General features: G+C 31.3%; 1 protein-coding gene across 1 annotated transcript; it reads right to left on the reverse strand.

Annotated features, from left to right (window-relative positions):
* Positions 1-1,368: 1,368 nt before the first annotated feature.
* On the reverse strand, positions 1,369-21,571 carry LOC123267027 (probable chitinase 10). The gene is made up of 22 exons (XM_044731510.1): positions 21,385-21,571; positions 18,949-19,279; positions 18,553-18,809; positions 16,994-17,047; positions 15,660-16,928; positions 14,769-15,259; positions 13,318-13,735; positions 12,943-13,222; positions 11,705-11,961; positions 10,378-10,706; positions 8,956-9,523; positions 8,269-8,817; positions 6,974-7,378; positions 6,823-6,899; positions 6,682-6,762; positions 6,357-6,597; positions 5,641-5,852; positions 5,109-5,573; positions 4,740-5,025; positions 4,311-4,672; positions 3,017-3,949; positions 1,369-1,800 (listed from the first exon to the last, which is right to left on the reverse strand). The coding sequence occupies exons 2-22, from the start codon at positions 19,263-19,265 to the stop codon at positions 1,522-1,524; spliced, it is 8,130 nt and encodes a 2,709-aa protein (XP_044587445.1). The 5' UTR covers positions 19,266-19,279; positions 21,385-21,571; the 3' UTR covers positions 1,369-1,521.
* Between the last annotated feature and the right edge of the window lie 1,963 nt (positions 21,572-23,534).

Below are 23,534 nucleotides of genomic sequence, written 5' to 3' on the forward strand. Positions count from 1 at the left end.
ATTTTATTCGGCTAATTAAAGTTATTGATTTATATTTAATGTATATTTAATTTGCAAAATAAAATTTTACATAGAAGATTAAATAAATAATTGTTAAATAATTTACTGTAGATAAAAAAAACAACTCTGCTTGTTACTGGATAAGTAGCGGAGAGATTTGAATCATCGAGCTTCCTCGCAGTTAATCAAGGCCTCTCGGGGCTCACTCTATAATAAATTATGGATGGATAAAACCATTTAAAAAAACTCTTGAATAATATTACTAATAATTAATTAACAAATACTAGTGACATTATCTAAATTATAAATATTAATTATTTTTTTTTCCTTTTGTTTTTTTAATAAATAAATTTATAAAAGACTGTTCGCAGCTTTGCATCGCTTTACCGTGTTAAAACGATTTGCTAAAGCAAATTTATTTATTTTATGGCATTTAAATGATCAATATAATAATAAATAATATAATTATAATTATAATCAATAAATAATTATCTGAGAGTCTCGTTAGGCCTTGAAGATAAATAAATTAACGGTAAAGCGTGTACTGTAAAAAGCAACGAGTTTTTGTTTACAATTTAATTATCAAAATTTATTTTCAATAAAATTATTTTTAATTAAAATTTAATGAAGTAACAGTAGACTTAATAAAGAAAAACGTACTAATTTTAGTGCAATTATAATAATAATACTTTTAAAAAATCCAAGTGCCAAAACAGTAGAAATTAATTCGATCGCCTTGAAAAAAACGGTGAGCGCATCGAGAATCTTTATAAATTTTTAATAAAAAAAATACCAAACATTTAAACTGATATCGATATCGTTGCTGCTACCGTATTTTTTATTTTATGTATATGACTGTTCTTCTCTTGAAAACTGATGAGACAAAAGTTATAACTAGTTAAAAAGTAATAACATTAACCGCATTATTAAAAACAATAATGACATGATTAAATAAATATAATAATATAAATTTTAGTTTAAAAGTAAGAAAATTAATAAAATTTATAATTAGGCGCTTTGTAAATTTATACCTCGCATTTTATAGACTTTATATATTAATAATTAATAATAATTAGTGGTAGTAAGACTTATTAATTTTTCGTAATTCACGTAATGTATCGCAAGGTGACTAATTATTTGTAAAGCCACTGCGTTATTAATTACTATATTGATGAATTAATTAATTAATTATATTTTTCACTTACAATACGACTTATTTTTAAACTCTCAACTAACTTGTAGAATTTTTCTCCAATGTGTAATCAATTTGTCACATAAAAATATAATTAATTATTAATTACCATAATCTAAATATATAGATACATTAAAACCCAAAATAACAACCATTAGTTTAATTTATTTATCATTTTTATTCTTGTTTCATCAATCTTCGCAGGTGACAGAAAAAAAAATTGTCACCCGGAAAAGTTTAAACAAGGATTAATTACAATTAATTACTCTATACTTAATAAATTGTTGCACTTAAAAAAAAAAATACATTTAAAATTTCAAGCCAAATTACTACGTGCAGTCTTTTCCGTGTGTAGATCCTCCTAAGCCGCGATTTAGCGCGCTGAGAAGCGGATACTTTCCACACTTGCATTTACCTTTGAAGTCGTCAAGATCCAGCGCCCAAATCATTCCACCCGCGAGGTCCAATTCGCGGATGAATGAAGCCTTCGCTAGGACATTTGTTACATCATCGTAACTTACCCACTGATCATTACGGATTGCATAAGGACCGATACGTTTTAAAGGATCTTTTGTTATTTTCCATCCGCTTTTGACTTTCTCGCAAATCTAAAATATTAAAAAACAAAAAATTACATTTTTAATATTGAATTAATAGGAATCTTATAGTTACTATGTGACTGCCGTGATTTGTGAACTATAAATAAATAAAATTTTACTTTATTAACCCTTCGTCACTCGCGTCATGAGCAGATTGCCGCCTAACAACTACTCAACCTATAGAGACTCACTATAGTGCGAGCGAGAAACTAAAAAAGACGCGAGTGACGAAGGGTTAAATAATGAATTTTGTTAAATTGCACTGTACTTTTTTAACTATTGCCGTTTTTAAAGATATAAGCTCATCGCGATGTTACACTCATCAAGAGCTTACATTTGAGTACCCACATGCATTTTTGATATATTTTTCATATATACATATATATAATATATATAAATATATGAAAAATTGATGTGGGTACTCAAATGAAAGGTCTCGATGGGTGTAATATCAGGGTGAGCTTATATCTTTAAAAATGTCAATAGTTCACAAGATACAAGGTAATTTCTTAACTATTGACATTTTTTAAGATATAAACTCATTTCGATGTTATACTCATCGAGATCTTTCATTTGAGTACCTACATGATATTTTTCATATATTTTATATATGTGGTATTTGTCAAATATATAAATATATAAAATATATGAAAAATTGATGTGGGTACTCAAATGAAAGGTCTCGATGAGTGTAACATCGGGATGAGCTTATATATTTGACAACGTCACTAGTTCACAAAATACAAGGTCATTTCTTAATTATTGACATTTTTTAAGATATAAACTCATTTCGATGTTACACTCATCCAGACCTTTCATTTGAGTACCCACATGGCATTTTTTATATATTTTATATATATGGTATTTGTGAAATATATAAATATATGAAAAATTGATGTGGGTACTCAAATGAAAGCTCTCGATGAGTGTAACATCAGGATGAGCTTATATCTTTAAAAATGTCAATAGTTCACAAGATACAAGGTAATTTCTTGATTATGTATCTAGAGATCGAGCATTTTCAAATGCAGCCTAAATACTTATTATCATAAATTGACTATTGGTGAGAATAATATGAACCCTTGAAAAGCCACTATTTAGATCAAGACCTTTCTAATAATACCAAATTTAACCATAAAAACCCCTTTTATCATATAAATACACTGGTCAAAAAATTTTGCTTACTCTCTTAATAATATCGATTAGATAAAATAATGAAAATTACCTCATAGAAAGCTAAAAATCCAGCACTTCTTGTAAAAGTACCAGCATATCCTGGTCTTGGAGCTGATGCTTGCAAACCAGAGTCATAACTACTGGACAGCGTGAAACTTTGCCCGTAAAAAGGAACACCCATGACCAATTTCGAAGGCGCAGCTCCTTTTTCAATCCAGTACCTCATCGAGAAGTTGGCATTGAAGTAATCGTACTCATCACCCGGATAATAGTAAAGCGGTGCTACATGTCCTGTTTTCTGTTCCCAATGCCCGTGGAAGTCGTAAGTCATCACCGCGATCCAATCCAAGTACTTGTTAAGCATCGGAACATCATAGCCGTGATCAATGACCCTTTTACTAGGAGACACAGCTGCAGAAACTAGCCACCCGCGGGGCTTAAATTCCTGACTCAGTTCTTTGACCAGCAATGCAAAAGCTTTCTTGTCTGAAGCTGGACCACTTTCGCACTTAACTTGCCAGCAAACTGGGTACTCCCAGTCCAAATCCAACCCGTCGAAGTTGTACTTCTCGACAAACTGGACCGCGTGTTTGACAAACCGCGCTCTGGCAGTCGGGTTGTTGACTAGACGACTGTATTTGTCGCCTGCGGAGTCATTCCATCCTCCCAAGGCGACTAGGACCTTTATACCCTTGGATTTGTAAGCGGTCACTCGCTCGTAGAATTTGTTGTCTACGTCTGCCCACATGTCGTGCATCTTTATGGTCAGCATGTCATAGTCCAACACCGTGAATCCGTAAACGATGTGCGTGCATAAGTTTGGATTTATGTCTTCTGGAAGATATTTTCCGCTTTCTGGACGGTACCATGCCCAGTTTGTAAAGTAGCAGATAACTTTTTTCGAGCCGCGGTTTATTTCCTCGACTTCGTGGATTTGGGATGGCATTCCCATCACCATGTCTGATTGCGAAATTGCGTTACTCTGGAATTAAAATATTAGTAAGAATTATTAGCAAAAATTATTTTGCTTTATTAAATAATGACTTTTGTTAAATTGCACTGTATTTTCTTAAATATTGACATTTTTAAAGGTATAAGCTCATCCCGACGTTACATTCATCAAGAGCTTTCATTTGAATACCCACACGCATTTTTGATACATTTTTCATATATACATATATATAATATATATAAAATATATAAATATATGAAAAAATGATGTGGGTACTCAAATGAAAGGTCTTGATGAGTGTAACATCGGGATGAGGTTATTTCTTTAAAAATGTCAATAGTTTACAAGATACAAGGTCATTTCTTAATTAGGTATATAAATAAAAAATTACCTCTTCAATTTTCTCAGCTTTTTTTTTACACTGAGCATTCTCCGGCCAATCACAGTGATCTTTGTTCCAATGCAAACCTGAAGGACAAGTCATCACCGACAACTGTCCGAAGTTACACAACACATACTTGGAACAGTCTTCAGCATGAGGAATAAACTGTTTATCATCACACTCTCCTATCGGCAGCATCGTCGGAGGTGGAGCTCCAGCGATAACTTCTATAGAATCATCTGGGTCGATTGGCATGGGCTTGTGGGTTGTCGAAACCGTCCATTGGTCCCAAGATGTCGTTTGTTCCCATGACGGCTTCTGGCTGATCGGCTCAGTTGAACTTATTGGCGCTACTTCAGGAGCTTTTGACCCTGTTGAATTTCAAAAATGAAATTTAATATTTTAAAATTAAAATAAAATAAGAAGAATATTAAGTACCTGTAACTTTGCAAGTAGGACCAGCCGGATAGTTTCTTAACACACGATTCATGGTCTTCAACAGTGGACTGGCTTCGCAGCCGCATCGGTTTTCAAAATCATCAAGATCTAGAGCCCAAATCATTCCACCACCAAGTCCAAGCTTTTTGATAAATTCCGACTTGAGTCTTATCTGTTCCGCGTCGTCAAAACTGACCCACTGGTCGCCTTGGTACGCGTAGGGCCCAATACGTCGCTCTGGATCTTGAACGACAGTCCAACCCCTCTTCAATGTTCTTTCGCAAATCTAAATAAAATTTCAACCAAATTTTACTCAGAAATTTCTACAAAACTTCGAAATTAATTAATTAAAATAAAAATTAAATATACTTCATAGTAAGCCAAAAATCCACGAGCGCGAGTCGAGTCCCCGGCTTCTCCACCTCCGTAAGTTGGAGCATTCAAGTCATGTTGGTTCCTTTCAGCGAGGCTGAAAGACTGTCCATAAAGCGGAGCTCCCATGACAAGCTTCTTCGCTGGCGCGCCTTGCTCCATCCAGTAGTGAATTGAGAAGTTTGCATTGAAAGTCATCTCCCAGTCGTCTGGACGCACGTACAATGGAGCAACATGTCCTGTTTTCTTGTCCCACTGTCCGTGGAAGTCGTAGGTCATTACGGAAATCCAGTCCAAGTATTTTGCGAGAGCAGCTACGTCGTAACCATGACTGATCACTCGCTTGCTGGGAGATACTGCTGATGATAGCAATAGACCCTTGGGCTTGAATGTGTCGCTTAATTCTTTTACTAATGCTGTGAAGCCTTCTTTGTCTGAAGCTGGACCTTTTGTACAATCAACCTACAAAATTTAAGTTTTTTAGTTGAAGAATAAGTTCTTAATAAAACTAGTTTTATTATTGATATACCTGCCAGCAAACTGGATACTCCCAATCTAAATCAAGACCATCGAAGTTATACTTCTCAATGAACTGCGTTACGTGGGTGATAAATCTTGTTCTTGAAGATGGAGAGTTAACTAAACGACTGTATTTATCGCCTGCTGAATCGTTCCATCCTCCAATTGCTATCAGGACTTTTATTCCTTTGGCTTTTAGAGCTACTACTCGCTCATAAAATTCTATAAAAAAATTTGTAATTTGTAATTTTTAAAGTAATTAATTGTGTAAGGTAAAGTTATAATAAGCGGCTATCCCTCTTTACATCTCAGAAATAACGTCTCGTGACAATAATATCTCAACAATTACATCTCAGACATAAATGTCTTGGTGCAATTTTGAATTTGTGTGCTGATTTTATGCTCGAAAATAGGCCAACAAACGCGCGTAATCGTGTTGCGCCCTTTTAACATGGTTTTTGGGTGTGTTTATACTCGAAAATATAGGCCAACACAGACGAGATACTATTGTCTGAGATATGATTGCCGAGATATATTTACTAAGACATTATAGACTGAGAAATTATGAGGGGTCACCATAATAAACAACGTTTAAGTTTGAACATCAATTAAATAAATAAAAATATTTTGAAATTAATTAATTATTAAATCAACTTTCAACTAAGTCAAAATATTTTATAAAAAATAAATTCTACTAATGATTTTTTTTAAGAAAAAATTTCTTACTGTTGTCAATATCTGCCCAAGAATCATGAGGTTTAATAGTTAACGAAGTGCCATCTAACACAGCAAATCCATAGATGACGTGAGTACACAAATCACTATCAATATTTTCAGGTAAAAATTTGCCACCTTCTTGACGGTACCATGCCCAGTTTGTGAAGTAACATACAACTTTGAATTCTTCAGGTCCATGTTTCATACCATGGCCATCATCATTACCATGATTATTATTATTATGATTATTGTTATTGTTGTGATGATTATTATTATTATGATTATTGTTATTGTTGTGATGATTATTATTATTATGATTATTGTTATTGTTGTGATGATTATTATTATTATGATTATTGTTATTATTGTGATTGTGATTATTATTATGATTATTGTTGTTATTATTGTGATTATTGTTGTTGTTATTATGATGATTATTATTATTATTATGATTGTTGTTATGATTATTCATATGATGAGGTGTCATGGATTCAGTAGGCTTGCTAGGATTATTCCAATCCAATTCTTGACCAACTGCTGGAGGTAATATAGCTGAAAAATTGAATTTTTCATTAAATAAATAACAAATTACAAAGTATTACTATTTTCCTAAGAATAATACTTACGATGATCATGTTTATTAGGAGGCTCAGATAAAACAAGTTGCAAAGTTTGCATCAGCGGATGACGACCTTCACCGCATCTCCCTCGGAAATCGTCAAGATCCAGCGCCCAGACCATTCCACCCCCAAGATTCATGTCTCTAACAAACTGGGCTTTTTGGCGAATCATATCTGAGTCATCGAAACTTACCCATTGGTTACCCTTGTACGCGTAAGGTCCCATACGGCGTTCAGGATCCTGGAAGACTTTCCATCCGCGATTACGAATTCGGTCGCAAATTTCGTAGTAAGCCAAGAATCCAGCGGCTTGAGTGAATTCGCCAGCTACCCCAGCACTCGCTGGGGCGTTTAGTCCGGTTCCAGCTTTCGGATCGTGGATTGAAAATGATTGACCGTATAATGGCATTCCTAAATTCCAAAAGTTCATGGATGATTCGATTTTTTTTATTCTTTTTTTGACTTACAATCAAACAATTAAACACTGCCAGAAGAATTTATTAACTATTGATTAATTCGTTTGTTTAGAAACATTTTATTCATTTATTGAATGTAATAAATATTTTTTTTTACATTTATCAACAATAAATAAATATTTAATAACAATTATTAAATATTTATTAACAGTTAATAAATTTTTAGAGTTAATTTGCCTTGTTTAGAGTAAAATATAATTATCATTCATAAACAAATAATGCGGCATAAATATTTATGATAAAGATACAATCCACCAATTATTTTCAACGTCAAAAAAATTCCTGTTACTTATTACAGCCATTAATTTATTATTAATTTTATTTCTTCTATTTTTTTTTTATCAAAAAATTAATGTGTCGGATCAAATTGAATTTTTTATTGAAGATATGGAGTTTTAAAAATTGTAAAAATAGAATTTTTGTGCCCAATTTTTATTAACTGTTTGTAAATATTCAATAAATCATCTAATATTAAAAATCGACGTTCTAATTAGCAAATTGTCTAATTCCATTTTAGAGAATCTTCTATTTGTACGAAAAAAAAACAATTAGTTCAAAATTTATGATCACTTGAAAAAACCATTTAATATCATTAATATCTAATAAAGGTATAATATTTTGGTTTGAATCATTAAAATAGTTTATAATTGGACTATTACTACATCAAAATGTTAAAAAATCATCCTCTAAAAAATAAAAAGTTAGACAAATTGCTAATTAGACCGTCTAAATAATTTATTAACAGTTAATAAAACCTATTAAACATTAACAAATTCTTTTATAAGTGAATGATCAAGTAATTCAATAAATAAATAAATAAATTACCCATAACAATTTTCCTCGGCGACGCGCCTTTAGCGATCCAATAATTAATCGTGTAATTGCCATTAAAGAAGTAGACCTCATCTTGATCGTGATAATAAAGGGGCGAAACGTGTCCCGTTTTCTTATCCCACTGTCCGTGGTAGTCATAAGCCATAACCGCGATCCAGTCGAGGTATTTATTCAAAGCGGGTACATCATACCCTTTGTCAATAACTGTTTTACTGGGAGACACTGCGGAGGACAACAACCACCCGCGGGGTTTGAACTCAGCGCTCAGTTCGCGCAACAAAGCCGCGAAACCTTCTTTGTCAGACTTAGGTCCTTTGCTGCAGTCGACTTGCCAGCAAACTGGGTACTCCCAGTCGAGGTCCAGCCCATCAAAGTTGTACTTCTCGATAAATTTAATTGTATGCTCAATAAACTTCCGCCTAGAAGCCGGTGAATTAACCAAGCGACTGTACTTGTCACCCGCGGAATCGTTCCAGCCTCCGAGGGCCAGAGACACTTTAACGCCGCGTTTTTTGTAAGCTACCACACGTTCGTAAAATCCTGGAATTTATAAATAAAAAATAAATATGAATATATGTATTGTTTGATTGAACTTGAGTTACAAAAAATGAATAATTGATTAATTATTAAGTTAATTGGACTTTACCGTGACTAGTAGCGGTAATTAATCAAACTTACGATTATCATAATCAGCCCATGAGTCATGCGCACGGATGGTAAGCTCGGAATAATCGAGTACCGCGAATCCATAAATAATGTGAGTACATAATGTATGATCGATGTGTTCCGGTAGGTATTTTCCGATTCCTCGGCGGTACCATGCCCAATTTGTGAAGTAGCAGACTACTTTGAAGTATCCAGAGAGTGGAGATACTTTTGTTGGATCTATTTCTGCAGAAGGAAGCGGTTTTGGAGCTGCTGTTGTTGTTGTCGTTGTTGTTGTTGGTGGTGGTGGTGTCCATGGAGTCTGTGTAGTTGTCGTTGTTGAAGGAGAAGAAGAAACAGTCCACCAATGCTGAGTAGTAGGCTTGTACGTTGATTTCATAGTGGTGGTAGTTATTTCATTTTGGCTAGTTGCAACATTTTCTTCACAGTTAGCGCGGTGTGGCCAGTCACATATGTTGGATTCTCTGTTGAAGTGTAGACCTGGAGCGCATGAGAATTTTTCATGGCGACCCCACAAACATGCGTGGTAACTCTTACAATCCCCAGGAACACCGCTGAAACTTCCTGAAGTACAAGGTTCCTGAAAAAAATTTTTCTTTAAGTTTATTTGATAAATAGCTATTTTTAATCTTTAAATTCTCACGAATTTTTCAATGCTAATTAATTTCAAATTAATACAAATAATGTATGAAGTGGGGTCAACTCCATTTTGGACCATAACTAAGTGAAAAATTAATATTTAAAAATGTTTTTTTGATTTGGCTTGTTTTTACGACACATTTATGATAAAAAAATGTCGTGAAAGGAAAAAATAAAGATTTCGATCGCTTTTTTAGCTTTAAAAGTTGGAAAAAATATTGGCTTTCATGTTTTTGAATAAAATTTGTATTTTATCCTTTTTTTGATATATTTTTTTTTTTTTTTGAAAAATACATAAGAAAAAAACAAATAATTTCAAAAAAAAAAAAATTCTATCGCCAAACATAAGGCAAAACGGAGTTGACCCCACTTGTCAATAATTACCCGAATTTTTTGTTAAAACAAATTGAAAATTCAAGAAAATATTGAATTTAGTTAGACTTTTAGAATTAAAGCTTTCTTCTATCAAATCTCGATGTTTTGGAATCTTAAGTCTTTTTTTTTTTTTTAATTTAAATTTGCATAACCAGAACTTTAAAACTTTCAATTTCTGACGCAGAAAGTTAAAAAATAATTTTTTTTTTTATATTCTCTTTTGGTTTTAAAAACGCTATTTATTAAAAAGAAGAAATATAATAAATTACAATCATACAATAAACTGTATTATATTATTTATTTAGACTAAAAAAAAATTATAAAAATGCCAAAAAAAAAGTTTTAGAAATATTACAGATAATTTTTTTTTCTAAATAAAACAACCAAATAGCTAATGATAAATGATACATCATGACTTACATTCAAAGAATCCATTTCCTTCATCATCAGCGCAGAAGTTTTTTTCGGCGCATCTTTACAAGGATTCATAAAAGCCCAGTCGCACATTTTTTTCGCGTCATTCCAATTAAGACCGGGACCACATTGCTGTTTTACGAGGTTGTCATTAACGCAGATTAAAAATTGCGTACACGAATCAGGAACGGCGTAATATTGTCCATGTGAACAAGGTTTGCCTGCTGCTGTTGTTGTTGTAGTAATTGTTGTTGGACGCTTTGTGGTCGTTGTAGTAGTTGTGACTGGTCTTTGCACAGGTTTTTGGGCCCAAGGTTTGTCGACATTTTGATTAACTGCAAAAAATTATTTTAAATATTATAGTACAAAAATTAACAAGGATCTAATTTTTTTTTTGACTTTACATAAAAAATAAATTAATATTTAAAATATTTTTATACCAATCATAGATAATATTTGTTGTAATTGCTGAAAATAAAATATCAAAAATTGATTTAGCAAATTCAAAAAATATAAGAACTAAATTAAAAAAATGACAATACCTAAAAACACATTCTGTAAATATTTATCGCCAAATACTGTGAGAGAGTTTAAATTATTCTTTTTAAATGCTAATAAAGAAGATGACAAAATAAATAGGACAGTAAATACAATGCCGTAGATGTACATGGCACATTGAGTTCACTTAAAAACCACTCGTTTAAATTAAACACTTAACAAAAGTAAGAAGAAATACAGAAAATACCGTTTATATTTAAAGTCTAGTCTATACTACTCCGTACTGGTGAATATAATATAAAAGAAGACAATAGCACTCTGTGACTACAACTACGACTATGCGACACTTATAAAGTATGAGTCTTTAAAAAAAACTGAAGAAGCGTAAGAAGAAAAGTCTAACATTATTCCGCTTAATTCACGAGTGACAATTTAAATGAACAACTGGTTTTTACAGTTACAATATATATTAAATATTGCATACATATTTTAAAATTCCACATTCAGTTTATTGCTCAAAGAATTATTTAATACATAAATAATAAACAGTCTGAGTAATTACAGAATCCGATTATATTTAAATTTGCTTTTTAATCGCGGAATTAATTTCTGTCAACTTGCTAACTTCATAGCTATTAATTAATAGATAAATTATTTATTTAACACTTTTAATGACAAATTATATGAAAAAGGTACTCATCAATTTTTATTAATTTTTTTTTTTCAACTTAATGAATCTTCAATTGAATCATCATTTTTTTAATTCTATTAAAAATTCATTTTTATTTATTTTGTGGTTGTCTTTTAATTTAAAAAAATTATATTAATTAAATACCTCCTTGGTGACACCTGGCAGTAGCAGGCCAGTCACAGCGATTGTGAGCACTGTCCCAGTGTAATCCCAGTGTACAACTTCCACGTCTGAATTCTCCAAGGACGCATCGGAAGTACAGACGACAATCGTTAGGATCAGGAACATATTCTCCTGAATTACAGGAGTTTCCGGTGGAAGATGATCCTGTTGAAACTGACTGGGTCGTCGATTTTTGAGTTGTCGGTTTTTGGGTCGTCCATTCAGTCCACGCCGGTGCTCTGGAAATAAATAATAAATAAAATTTATTAATCAATTAAAAATTCCTATAAAATAAACGAATGAAAATAAAAAGATGTAATAATAAAATAATTAATAATTAATAATTAACCTTGATCATCTTTATATTTTAAAAGAGAAAATTTCTCTTAACCTTTAGCCACACTTGCTAATAATCTTGAGATCGTTAAACGCGTCGCGAAGAGTCGCTGCAATACTTTTTAGCTCGAGATTGTTGCCAAATACATTTTAAATTTACAATTTATTATTTTATGAAATTTTAATTAACTGTAAAACATATTATTTCATAGAATTTAATTTAATGTTTGAAAAATTTTTCAGTTTCAATGAAATTTTTATTGTTAAACAATAAAAATTTACTATAAATATTTCTAAGTTGCAAGTAAAATTTATCAAGATGCATAGTGGAAAAAATTTGTAATTTCTCGTGAAATTATTATTTAAAATCTAAATAAATTAAAAGTTGAGGTCTGAAAATATTTTTAGATTAATAATAAAGTAATTCTTAAATAATTAGCAACAATAGTGCTAATAGTTGTTTAAATATATTCCAAATAAAAAATATCATTCGGGGATTCCCTCAATTGCGCAAGTAATAGACGGTAAAAACGTGCTTATTTTTTAGAAAATTTTCAGTGAAATTTTACAAAACATCACATTTATTACATCTTTGAAGATTTAATTTAATAAATACACAGAATAAAAAAATTAACTTGAATCAAGTAAATGATTTTGAAAAACATCTTCTTAATTAAAGCAGAAAAATTTTTAGATGAAGAAATTTTTCTTGGCTTAAGTAAATTTTATTTGATTCAAGAATTTTTCGTCTTGATCCGAAACGATAAAACTCTTCAATATTATTTTTTTGGATCAAGAATTTTTCTCTTGATTCAAGTTAATTTTATTTCTTCCATATTTGTATCACAGAATTGACAGAAATAATTATATAATATTTATATTACTTAATTGTTGTTGTAGAAGTGGTCGTAGAAGATGTAGGGTACCAAGTACTCCAAGTCCAAGTTTGCCAATTAACAGTAGTAGAACTAGGTTTTTTCGTTGTCTTTTCGGTCCAAGTAGGCCATGTAGTAGCTTTTGTAGTTGAAGTAGAACCCGGACGCGTAGGCCGCGGAACACCGTCGTTTGCATCGCTGTGAGTCGTCAGCGTGGGCGGCGGCGGAGTTACTGGCTCGGAGGGTCGCTGACAGTTTTCTCCTTGTGGTGTCGGATCCAGAAGCCGTCCTAGACATTATATATATTACGATTAACAATTTACGTAATATATTACGCTATAACAGCATCGCGATAATAATTAAAGTAATAAAATCTTAATTTACCCAGAGCACGATTCAAGCTGCGCAACAGAGGGAAGGGTTCTTTGCAGCACTTGTTAAGAAAATCGTCGAGATCGACGGTCCATGCCATTGCACCGCCAAATCCGTTGTCTTTTATCCAGGCTCCTTTTTCTGCGACACTTTTCGCGTCATCATAAGCTACGAATTGGTCATGGAAATAAGCGCTAGGGCCAGAGCCAGTTTTCCACCCGCGGTATTTTATCCTTTCACAAATTTCGTAGTATCCCAGCATGCCAGGCTGACCTGTAAATTCTCCAGGCGTTCCAGGTCCTGTCGCGGGATCTCCTAGATTAGAACGTTCTGGCTGGGAAAGACGGTACGCTTGACCGTAGAATGGAATTCCGACTACTAATTTTGATTTTTGGATTCCTTTGGCAATTAAATAATTAACTGTCCAGTTCTAAGAAAAAAAAAAATATTTATTAAAGATCATGTAAAAAGACAAAGTTTATTACCAATTTTATTTAAAATAATATTGATACCAAAAAAAAAACATTCAAATTAATTATTATACAAAGGAAAATTTTCAGAATTCTCTAAATTTATTCTTTGATATGCTGATGAGTATATATGAGTAAGAAAAAAATTTTAATTTTCATTTATTGATAAGATTAATGAGAAAAAACTTCGGATTTATAATTTTTATCTGAGGAAAATCATATTAATAAAAAATTTCCAATTTATGGATTTTATCTTCAAGTAAACATTATAAAGAAAAATTTCTAACTTATAACTTTCATTTATTGATGATTATATTAAAAATCGACGGTCTAATTAGCAATTGGTCAGACTCCTTATTTTTTAGAGGGTGATTTTTTAACATTTTGATGTAGCAATAGACTAATTATAAATTATTTGAATGATCAAAAAAAAAAAATATTTTACCTCTATTAGATATTAACGATATTAAATGGTTTTTTAAAGTGATAATAAATTTTGAACTAATTGTTTTTTCGTACAAATGGAAGATTCTCTAAAATGGAGTTAGACAATTTGCTAATTAGAACGTCGAAATAATTTTTAAAACTTCATGAAAATATTTCTCTAATGACTTGTGAGCGTATAAAGAAAGAATTTATTGGTAGAGTTATTATTAACAATTCAATTAAATTTGGTACATTAGTAGAATACTGTAACATAATTACATTAAATTTTCGACAAGCTACATAGATTTTTAATTAAAAAAATTTTCAAGTTTACTTCACAAAAAATATCGTTCAGATTTCAATAAAAATTTAATCAATGAGAGGAATTACCATACTGAATATTTTAATATTTTGCATAATTGAAAGTAGAAATTCAAGACATGTGATGATAGGAATTAATAAATAACTTTCAAAAATGATCTCTATCTCTCTTTTTTCAATATAACTTTGCTCAGATTTTATGTACATATTTAATTTAATGTCTAAATTAAAACAATATTTACTCACAACATTGTAATAAGGATAATCATCTTGCGGGTGAGCATACAGTGGAGCCAGATGACCGGTTTTGGATTCCCAGGCCCCATGGTAGTCATAAGTCATAACAGAAATGAAGTCCGCAGCTTCTGAAATCTCTTGAACATCATAAGCTCTGTCTATAACTTCTTTGTACCCTGAAAGAGTGACTGCTAACTTCAAAGAAGGCGTCGCTGCATTAAAAGCACGGCTCATTTCTTTAATAAACTTGGTGAAATTCGGACGGTCCGAATCTGGGCCTTTTTTGCAGTCGCTCTGCCAACATTTCGGGTAGTTCCATTCGAAGGACAGTCCATCAAAATTGTGAGCATGCAAGAAATTTATCGCGCTTTCAATAAATTTCTTCCTCGAGCTTTCACTGCTGACTAATCGCGAGTACTTGTCTCCAGTACTGTCTGTCCAGCCCCCAATTGCCAGCAAAACTCTTGCGTCTCTTGATGAAGTAATTCTCTCATAAAGACCTTTAAAAAAAAAAAAATTATATTTTACACTCATTATTTCTTCTTGGAATAATTACACTAATAGAAGGATTTATTCATAGTTAAAAAAATTTGTTAATATTTAACAAATCATTTATTAGAGACCGCTTTTTAGTCCTTAACAAATATTTCTTAGTATTTAAAAAGATTTATTAATATTTAATAATTGAATATCAGATTTATTAAATACAAACAAATCATTTAAAATACTAAGAAATCTTTGTTTAATACTAAAAAGTGGTCTCTAATAAGTGATTTAGTGATAAAATAAATAATTATAATTAAAATAAACAATGATAATAATAATAAATAATAATTAAAATAAATAATAATCTCTAATAAGTGATTAAGTGATAAAATAAATAATTAAAAATAAGATTACCATGTTCAATATCTGCCCAAGGATCAAACGGCTGTAGGAGCAAAGTATCAGGATTCAACCCCGCAAAGGCATAAATAACATCAGTGCACAACCTAGTATCCAAATGTTCCGGCACGAATGTCCCTTCATCCTTCCTGTATAACGCCCAGGATGTGACATAACAAACAACTCTAGGTCCTGATCCTCTCTGCAATTTTAGCTGCTGACTGCGCTGTCTTTCCTTCAAGGCTGCTAAATAATCCACCTGCTCCGCGTACCGTCCTAAGTGTCCAGGATTACACATCTCAGGGTCAGCCTTAACACACCTTTTCTCTCTAGAATCAAAGAACTGATCATCTTTGCACTGTCCGTGGTAAAGATTTCCCCGCTCGCAAACGAAAAATCCCGCGCAGTTCTCCCTATCGCTGTAAGTCTCTTCCGTATTGCATTTATCAACCGGAGAGTCATACAAGCCGAGACCTCTGGCGGCGACTTTCAATATCGGCCAGGGATCCCCACAAATTCCTACAAAATCATCAAAGTCCAATGAGCTCAGCGAAACACCGCCAAGATTCGTGGACTTAATATAAGCGACTTTGATTTTTATTGAAATAGGGTCGTCATACGCGACCCATTGGTCGCCGAAATTAATGTAAGGTCCGTCTCTATCCCTTCCGTGGTCCCAAAGGCCCTCCAATTTACTGCAGATCTCGTAGTAGGCCATAATTCCGCGTTGTTTCGTGTAAGAGCCGTCGATTCCTGGCCCCAGGCTGGGCGAAGAAACTTCGCTTGAGTTTTTGTACTTCAAGGTGTAGCTTTTGCCAAACAGCGGCAGGTCGATGATTATTTTTTGCGGACTGACGTCTGCTTCCAGCCATCGCTGCGAAAATGATGACAGAGAACGGAGAGATGCGAGGTGGGAAGTCTTCTGGTAATTCAGGTGCCAGGGCCTCAGGATTATTAAGTCTGAAGTTTCTGCTAGCTCTGGGTCCACCAAATCGTGTGGTCGCAGTACTACGGCCAGGGTGTAGCCTCGGGAAGACAGTGAGCTGTAGAGCGACTGTAATAATGATTTTAATTGGTAATTTGAGGCCAATCGCCATTCTATCTGCACACCGTCGAATTTGTTCTCTTCGAGGAACTTGAGGGTGGATTGAATAAACTGCTGGCTGCAGCGGTTACAATTTATCAGCTCACTGTAGGCTTTTGTGTGGTTTGATGATGTTATCGATGTCAGGATTTCGAGCGATGGGTTCTTTTTACGCAATCCTGTTACTGCTTTGTACCCACCTGATTATTTTAATATATTTATTTAGAATTTGTGATTGAGGTTTTTGTATTATTAAAGAGCTTACCTCTTTCTACATTGTATTCTGGGTCACGCGGTTTTATGGTATATGTATTTGAATCTATACAAAAAAAGTCATTTTATTCAAATTTAAATATAAATTTATTTATTGGATATTTTATATTAAATAATTTAAAAGAATACATAAAAAATCGCGACTCTTGATTTTATTTTCTTTAACTTACATTTCCCTTCTCTTACTATAAATTTAAATCCCACTCCGCCTGGGCCTATACTGCCAGTTATTACTCGTATTGAAAATTTACGGCGTGGTGTAATTTTAATGCTTATTTATTAATAAAACGCCTGTCATGCAATTGCAATAAATTTATTCTGCTGAAAAGATAATCCTTACAAATTCTAAGAAAAAATCCCTAGAAGCCCTTTTATTTATTTATTTATTTTTGTATTTTATTTAATAATTTTACACGGCGATCAAGTTGAAATTTCTTCTTGAATTATGTATTTAAATTTATTATTTTACTCATATAAAAGAATTATAAATAATTTACGAAGATTAGTATGCAATACAATGAAATATTTTAATTAAAATATAATCGAATTTTGTTATATTTAAAAATATTTTTATTATGTGATAATGTGATAATCTGATAGTGATTAATAAGGCTACTATTATAGTTTTTGCCGTATGAAACATTAGTATGTTCCATTTCTTAGCAAGGTAGTGATGGTTTTACAATAAAAACCTAAGGTTTACCTATCATAAATAAAAAAAGTAGATTAAATATTCTTTTGTCAAGAAATTAATAAATTTAAATGGTTTACCTCAAGATATTTTCAAACCAAGAAATCCTTGCATGGACAATAATTTTTATTTAACTTAGTGTATGGGTAATTCTTATTTTAAAGCGACCAATTATACTCTCACGGACAACATGTCTTCCTTCATATAATTTTGTTTTTAAAAAAAAACAGCTCATCATCATCATCATCATTTAAGGTAAATTATAGAATTAAAAAAAAACTTTTAAAGAAAGTCATTTATAAAATGACTTTTAATAATAATACTCTTAAATTTTCAAAAAATTAATTTGATCAATTTTATGTACATTTAGACGAAGGAACATTATTCTTAAGAGCGGTTGATAGTTAATTTTCAAACGTGTTTTGCTCATGTATAAGATAAAATTTCGAAAAAAACGCTTCGTTCTTCGATAGATAATTAAATTATTTATCGAAGAGCGAAGCGCTTTTTTGGAAAATTTTCATTCATTTATGCATAAAATGCATTTTAAGATTCTATTTGTTGTACAAGTATGACAGAGATATTTCTGTTTGACCAATAGAGGGCGAGAGAGAAAAAAGTGTAAACACCTCGACAAAGATTTCTTAGGTAAAAAAGTTTTCTCTTGAAAAATTAATTTTTTTCCAGTATTTCAATCAATTCGTCCATTTCTTCAGACAAGCAAATATCTTTCAAATATTTCTCAAAAATAAATTTTTTGTGTCAAAAAAAATTTTTTCAATCCGATTATTTTTTCTTACTTTACAAATAAAGTATAAGAAGTTTAAGGATTTAATTGATTAATGTATTTATGACATTACCTATAGCCGCAGCATTGTAAACCAAATGAGTACAATGTCTAGCAGGAATCTCCTGAGGATGCAACGCGAATGGATCATCACGATAGACAGCATCGGCATTATAATAGCAAATAACTTTAGGGGGGCCTTGATTGCGCCTAATAATTGGTGGCGAGAGCTGTTCAAGCCAGATAGACTCGTGCTCAACAAGATTCGTTCCCAGAGGAGGAGGCGGCCGTCTTTCCACGGCTTCTCGCTGCAGTGTTCCCTGAGTTAATCTATGTGCAACAATTTATTTTATTTTCAATTTTTCTACCATCTCCAATTTATTTACAGTTGTTACGTATAATTTCACTACTTAGTACTTAGCATACCAATTTACCACAATAAAAATAAACAGAGCCAATAAATACAAACCGCTCAAGGTCTTCTTGCGAAGCCGCGGATTTCATCCCGCCGGCGTCGCGGATTCGCGGAGACGCCTCCACTGCTTCGCGGAGCGGCAAACTCGTAGATCCAAATTCAAGTTCATTGTTGATGTTGGAGGATCCCAAGGCTAGGGGAAGGCCTTCGACAGAATTTCTCTGAAACGTTGGAGTATCCGAGGGTGGAATGTGCTTCTGCAGCGGTGGCAATAGCCGGTAGTCTGGCAGGTGATAGGATGCCACTAAAGTCAAGGTCGACAGACTCAAAGTCAGCCTCAGCAAGGCCGATCTGCGGATTGCCCAGCCCATCGCTGAACTGCTCGCTAATTTACATAAATCCACATTATCTAATTAACATACGGATAAACCTATTTTTTATTCGTGGTCATTATTTTTAAAGTAATAATAAAAAAACTCGTTTATTTTTATTTAAATGCAATAATGCATTGCTATCGCGCACGCGGGTGTCCGAAATTATGCAAATTTTTTTCCTTGCGTTCGGAAGAAAGAATATTATCAGCGTATATGGCTTTGCAAATGAGTTTTATCTTACATATAAATATATATTTATAGTGGATGTAGTAAAGGATTTTTTTTTATTATTTTATTAAACTCTGGTATCTGTATCGTGTTATTGTTTTTTACTTGCATCCGCATCTTAGCGCTTTTTCTCTCTTCTGTTGACTCTCAACTCGTAATGTACCTGGAATCACGCACGATAAAATAACACGAACTGGTGGTAAGGAGTTTAAGTGTAAGAATAAAACTCAACCGACAAGTTGTCAAGCTGCTGAAGAAAGAGCAATAACTGATTTTATTTTTATTCTTTATTTTATTCTCAGGCGACTAAGTGATAAATTGCTTTTTATTAATTTACATTTCTTTGTTTTGGTTTTTTTATTTTTATTTTGTTATGGTTTTCTGCAGGTAATAAATTATATTCTAGTTAATAAATTTTATAGAATTAGTTCTATTGAATTTTTTAGTTAAGTAATTATAATTAATTTGGGGATTAAATTTTTAGTAAGAAAGAAAAAAAGGAAGACTTTGATTTTTATAAATTAAATTATTGTTATTTTGTTGGATTTAACCAATTCTTTGGATGAAAAAAATTTTCTTTCGTTGAAATTAATTAATTGATCAATCAAAGGACTAATAATAATTTTTTTATTAATCAACAATTAATTTTTCACTAATAAGGAAACAATTTTGTTTAAACAAAAAAAAAATTCGCGTGATAAATTAACATTTAACTATGTTTAATTTATAGTTTGATTGTTGTGACCTTAAAGAGATTCGAAGAACGTTTTTATACGCGATAATTTCATGGTGATGGTTGTAGTATCATCAGACCGAAGAAAAGTAACTTTTCTTCTTTGATTCGTCTATTAAAAATTGAAGTTTTATATATGACAAGCATTATTAAATAATTATCAGCGTCTACATCTAAATTTTCTAAATTCTTTATTTTATCAGCGAATTAACAAGCGTGTAATATATAAAATTACTGATTGGTATGAATGAAGATAAAAATATACAAACAAAGTATAAATACTATAAATTTAAGTTAGCAACAAAACAATTTTTTGTGCAAAATATTGTAAGTACAAAAAAAAATTGACATTCATTAAAATGTAAAGTTTAAGATTCATAAATTATAAATTTGAAAATTACTCACAAAAATTCAATAAAAAAAAAAAACTTAGCTTGAAAAAATTTTTTTACATCGTCAAAAATTCTCCCCAAAATAAAGTATATACTTTAAAAAATTCTCGGTTAATTAAAATTATGAAAATTAATCATCAAAAAATTTATTAAATTAATTGTAACTTTTGTTTAACAAAAATACTTAAAATTTTTGTTGTAAAAAAATAAAAAAAAAGTTTTTTCTCCCGTAAAAAACTGGATAAAAAATAAATAAATTTAATTTTAAAAAACACTTTTTCTTTCTTAAAAAAAAAAATTCTTATTCTATCATCGGATATTTAATCGCGTCACCAAAAAAAGTGACAGTGAAGTCACCAATAATACTAGTATAGACATGAAATATTAATCAATATTAAAAAATACGTGGCAAACTTTTATTGAGTCATTTATAAACCCGTTATCATTTCAAAAGTAATCCACTTGTAAATCGGAAGTAGATAACTAAAACAATTATTAAATAAATATTTTGATTTTTTTTTAATATATATCTTATCATCTATCAATATAGTAAATAAAACGTGCAGATGATTCTCCATCAGATTGAAGTGCACAAAGGAGATTGATTAATTCATGTCTCGCGCGCAAATTCAATAACTCGGCGGCCCTGGCGATTTCAATCACCCTCGAATATTAAATAAACAATCTTCGTTGAATACAAAATAAACTATGATTAAAAATTAAATGTAAAATTAATTGATATAAGAGAAAATTAGATGAATACCTTGGCAAAAATGTCTTTGATAAAATCACTCACAAAAATAACTTGAAATGTAAAATTAAAAATCATCAAACAACTAATCACAGAGAATCACTCAACACAGTTGTGCAGTAGTTTAAGAAATGCAACCGAGTATCGGAGGTGCCGGCTCCGTTACTACGTGATTAAAGAGGGTCCGGACAACCTTGCTTGGTAGGGCAAAATCGTGAATGTGGTATTCCGGACGCGTATAAGGCCCATATATACTCCTCGCGAGTCCCCGTAGAGACGAGCTCACTAACCACACACATGACGAGGATTCAAAGATGTCGATGTCGATGTTTATGCCAAAGCCAAAGCCTCGCCCTTGTATGTCGACTTTTGTTGTTAATTCTTTAGCTGTTAAATTATTGGAGTTTTAAACGCTTGGCTTGCAAGTACTTTTAATTTTTTAATCAGGATTTTTCAGAGAAAGCTGGAAAAATTTAGTTTTTATAAATTAAAGTTCGGTCAAAATTGTTTTTTTATGTAATTTTTGTACTGATAAAAAATTAATTTGATTGAAGAAAAAATTTTGAGAAATTTGATCATTTTTAATCAAGAAAAATTCTTGTTAAATAATTATTTTAAATAAATTTTTGCTTGATTTAAAATAATCAAATTCTTTAAAATAATTTAAAGAAGAAATGAAAAACTTTATACCTACAAAATTTTACATAAAAAAATTAATTTACTTCTTCAGAATTGCTTTATTTTTCAGAACAAAAAATTTTTAATCAAATAAAATGATTTTTTTTTATCAAGTTAATTTTTTACCTTAAAAAAATTTTTATTGACCTATTACACAAAAATCACTGAATATTTTTACGTTAAATTTATGAAAATGAAGTTAGTCGACATTTCAAAATTTTTAGAAATTTTTGATTGAAAAAATTTCAATTAAACAATTAAAAAAAAATTTTCACATGTAAAAAACTTGAAAAACTATAAGTGCAATTTTTCAGAAATATCTTTTTAGTTGTAATTTAATTAATAAAAAATGTCAAAATTTTTCAAATGTCTAACTTCAGTGTCATTTAAATTTGCATAATTAAAAAAAACATCTGTACTTTGAAGATTTAAATTTATTTAAAGAAAAATTAAATAATATTGCGGTTTTAAAACATGACTTATGTATGTGACAAAAAAAAAAATTGTATAATCAGATAAGTACTTAGTATAACTTTTACAAGATAAATATTTGATCATTTTCCACTAAATCATTAGATCACACCGAAGTCGTAATTTTCCAGTATCTCATAAAATATATAATAATCTCAATAGTAATAATAATAATAATAATAATAATAATAATAATAATAATAATAACAAACTACCAAGAAACTATGACTGAACCTTCTCACCTCATGATTCATTTGTTAAACGAGATAAACACCTGATGTTTACAATATTTAACGCGGAATTACCTGGAAAAACCAAATATAAGAATTAGCCACCTAAAATTTCTACGATAACTAATTTAATTTATTCTATCACACCAAATTCGTTTATTCAAATGAATTTATACTTACCACTCGATGTATTGGGTGATTTATTGAGACGTTGAAATTTCGGTGACACGTTAAGTAATTATGAATCCATAAATACATACCAGTCGATAAGATGAGATGAGAATAAAGATTTGAATTGAATGATCTGAAAATTTATTTATTATAATGGTCGCCGTAAATCGAAGGTCGGGTCGTTGCCACTAAAGTGTCTCTATCTACTCGGTTATATTAATCACAATCATGTTAGGCTGTGCATATTTTTTTTGTGATTGATTTTATTTTCTTTCAGGAACAAGAACCGAGTAGTGGCTTATTTTATATTAATATCGGGATTAACTTGAGAGGATTCGAGAAGAGGGAATCACTCGAGAACACTGGAGTTATGTAAATCTCTGACACAACTTTTTTAAAATAATAACTATTTACATAAGTGCTTTTATTTGGGTAATCTAAATGGATTCTATGCTCGGACATTTAGGTACTTAGTGATAGGGAATATATCTATGCTCATAAGCCTTTCGGGTACTTTCGCAAAACATTAAGTGGTTGAAAGATACTTTTAACTTTTAAGGCTTGTGTAATATTTTTATTAGAATATTTTTAATACAATTGTACTTGAGAAAT

Source organism: Cotesia glomerata, linkage group LG1, assembly GCF_020080835.1.
Source record: "Cotesia glomerata isolate CgM1 linkage group LG1, MPM_Cglom_v2.3, whole genome shotgun sequence".
Taxonomy (NCBI): Eukaryota; Metazoa; Arthropoda; class Insecta; order Hymenoptera; family Braconidae; genus Cotesia; species Cotesia glomerata.

Coding starts and splice junctions, on each gene's coding strand:
- LOC123267027 (XM_044731510.1), bottom strand. CDS start 19,265: ATGGGCTGGGCAATCCGCAGATCGGCCTTGCTGAGGCTGACTTTGAGT. Junction 6,900..6,973: donor TCCTAATAAACATGATCATC/GTAAGTATTATT, acceptor TCAATTTTTCAG/CTATATTACCTCCAGCAGTT. Junction 6,598..6,681: donor ATCATAATAATAATAATCAT/CACAACAATAAC, acceptor CACAACAATAAC/AATAATCATAATAATAATAA.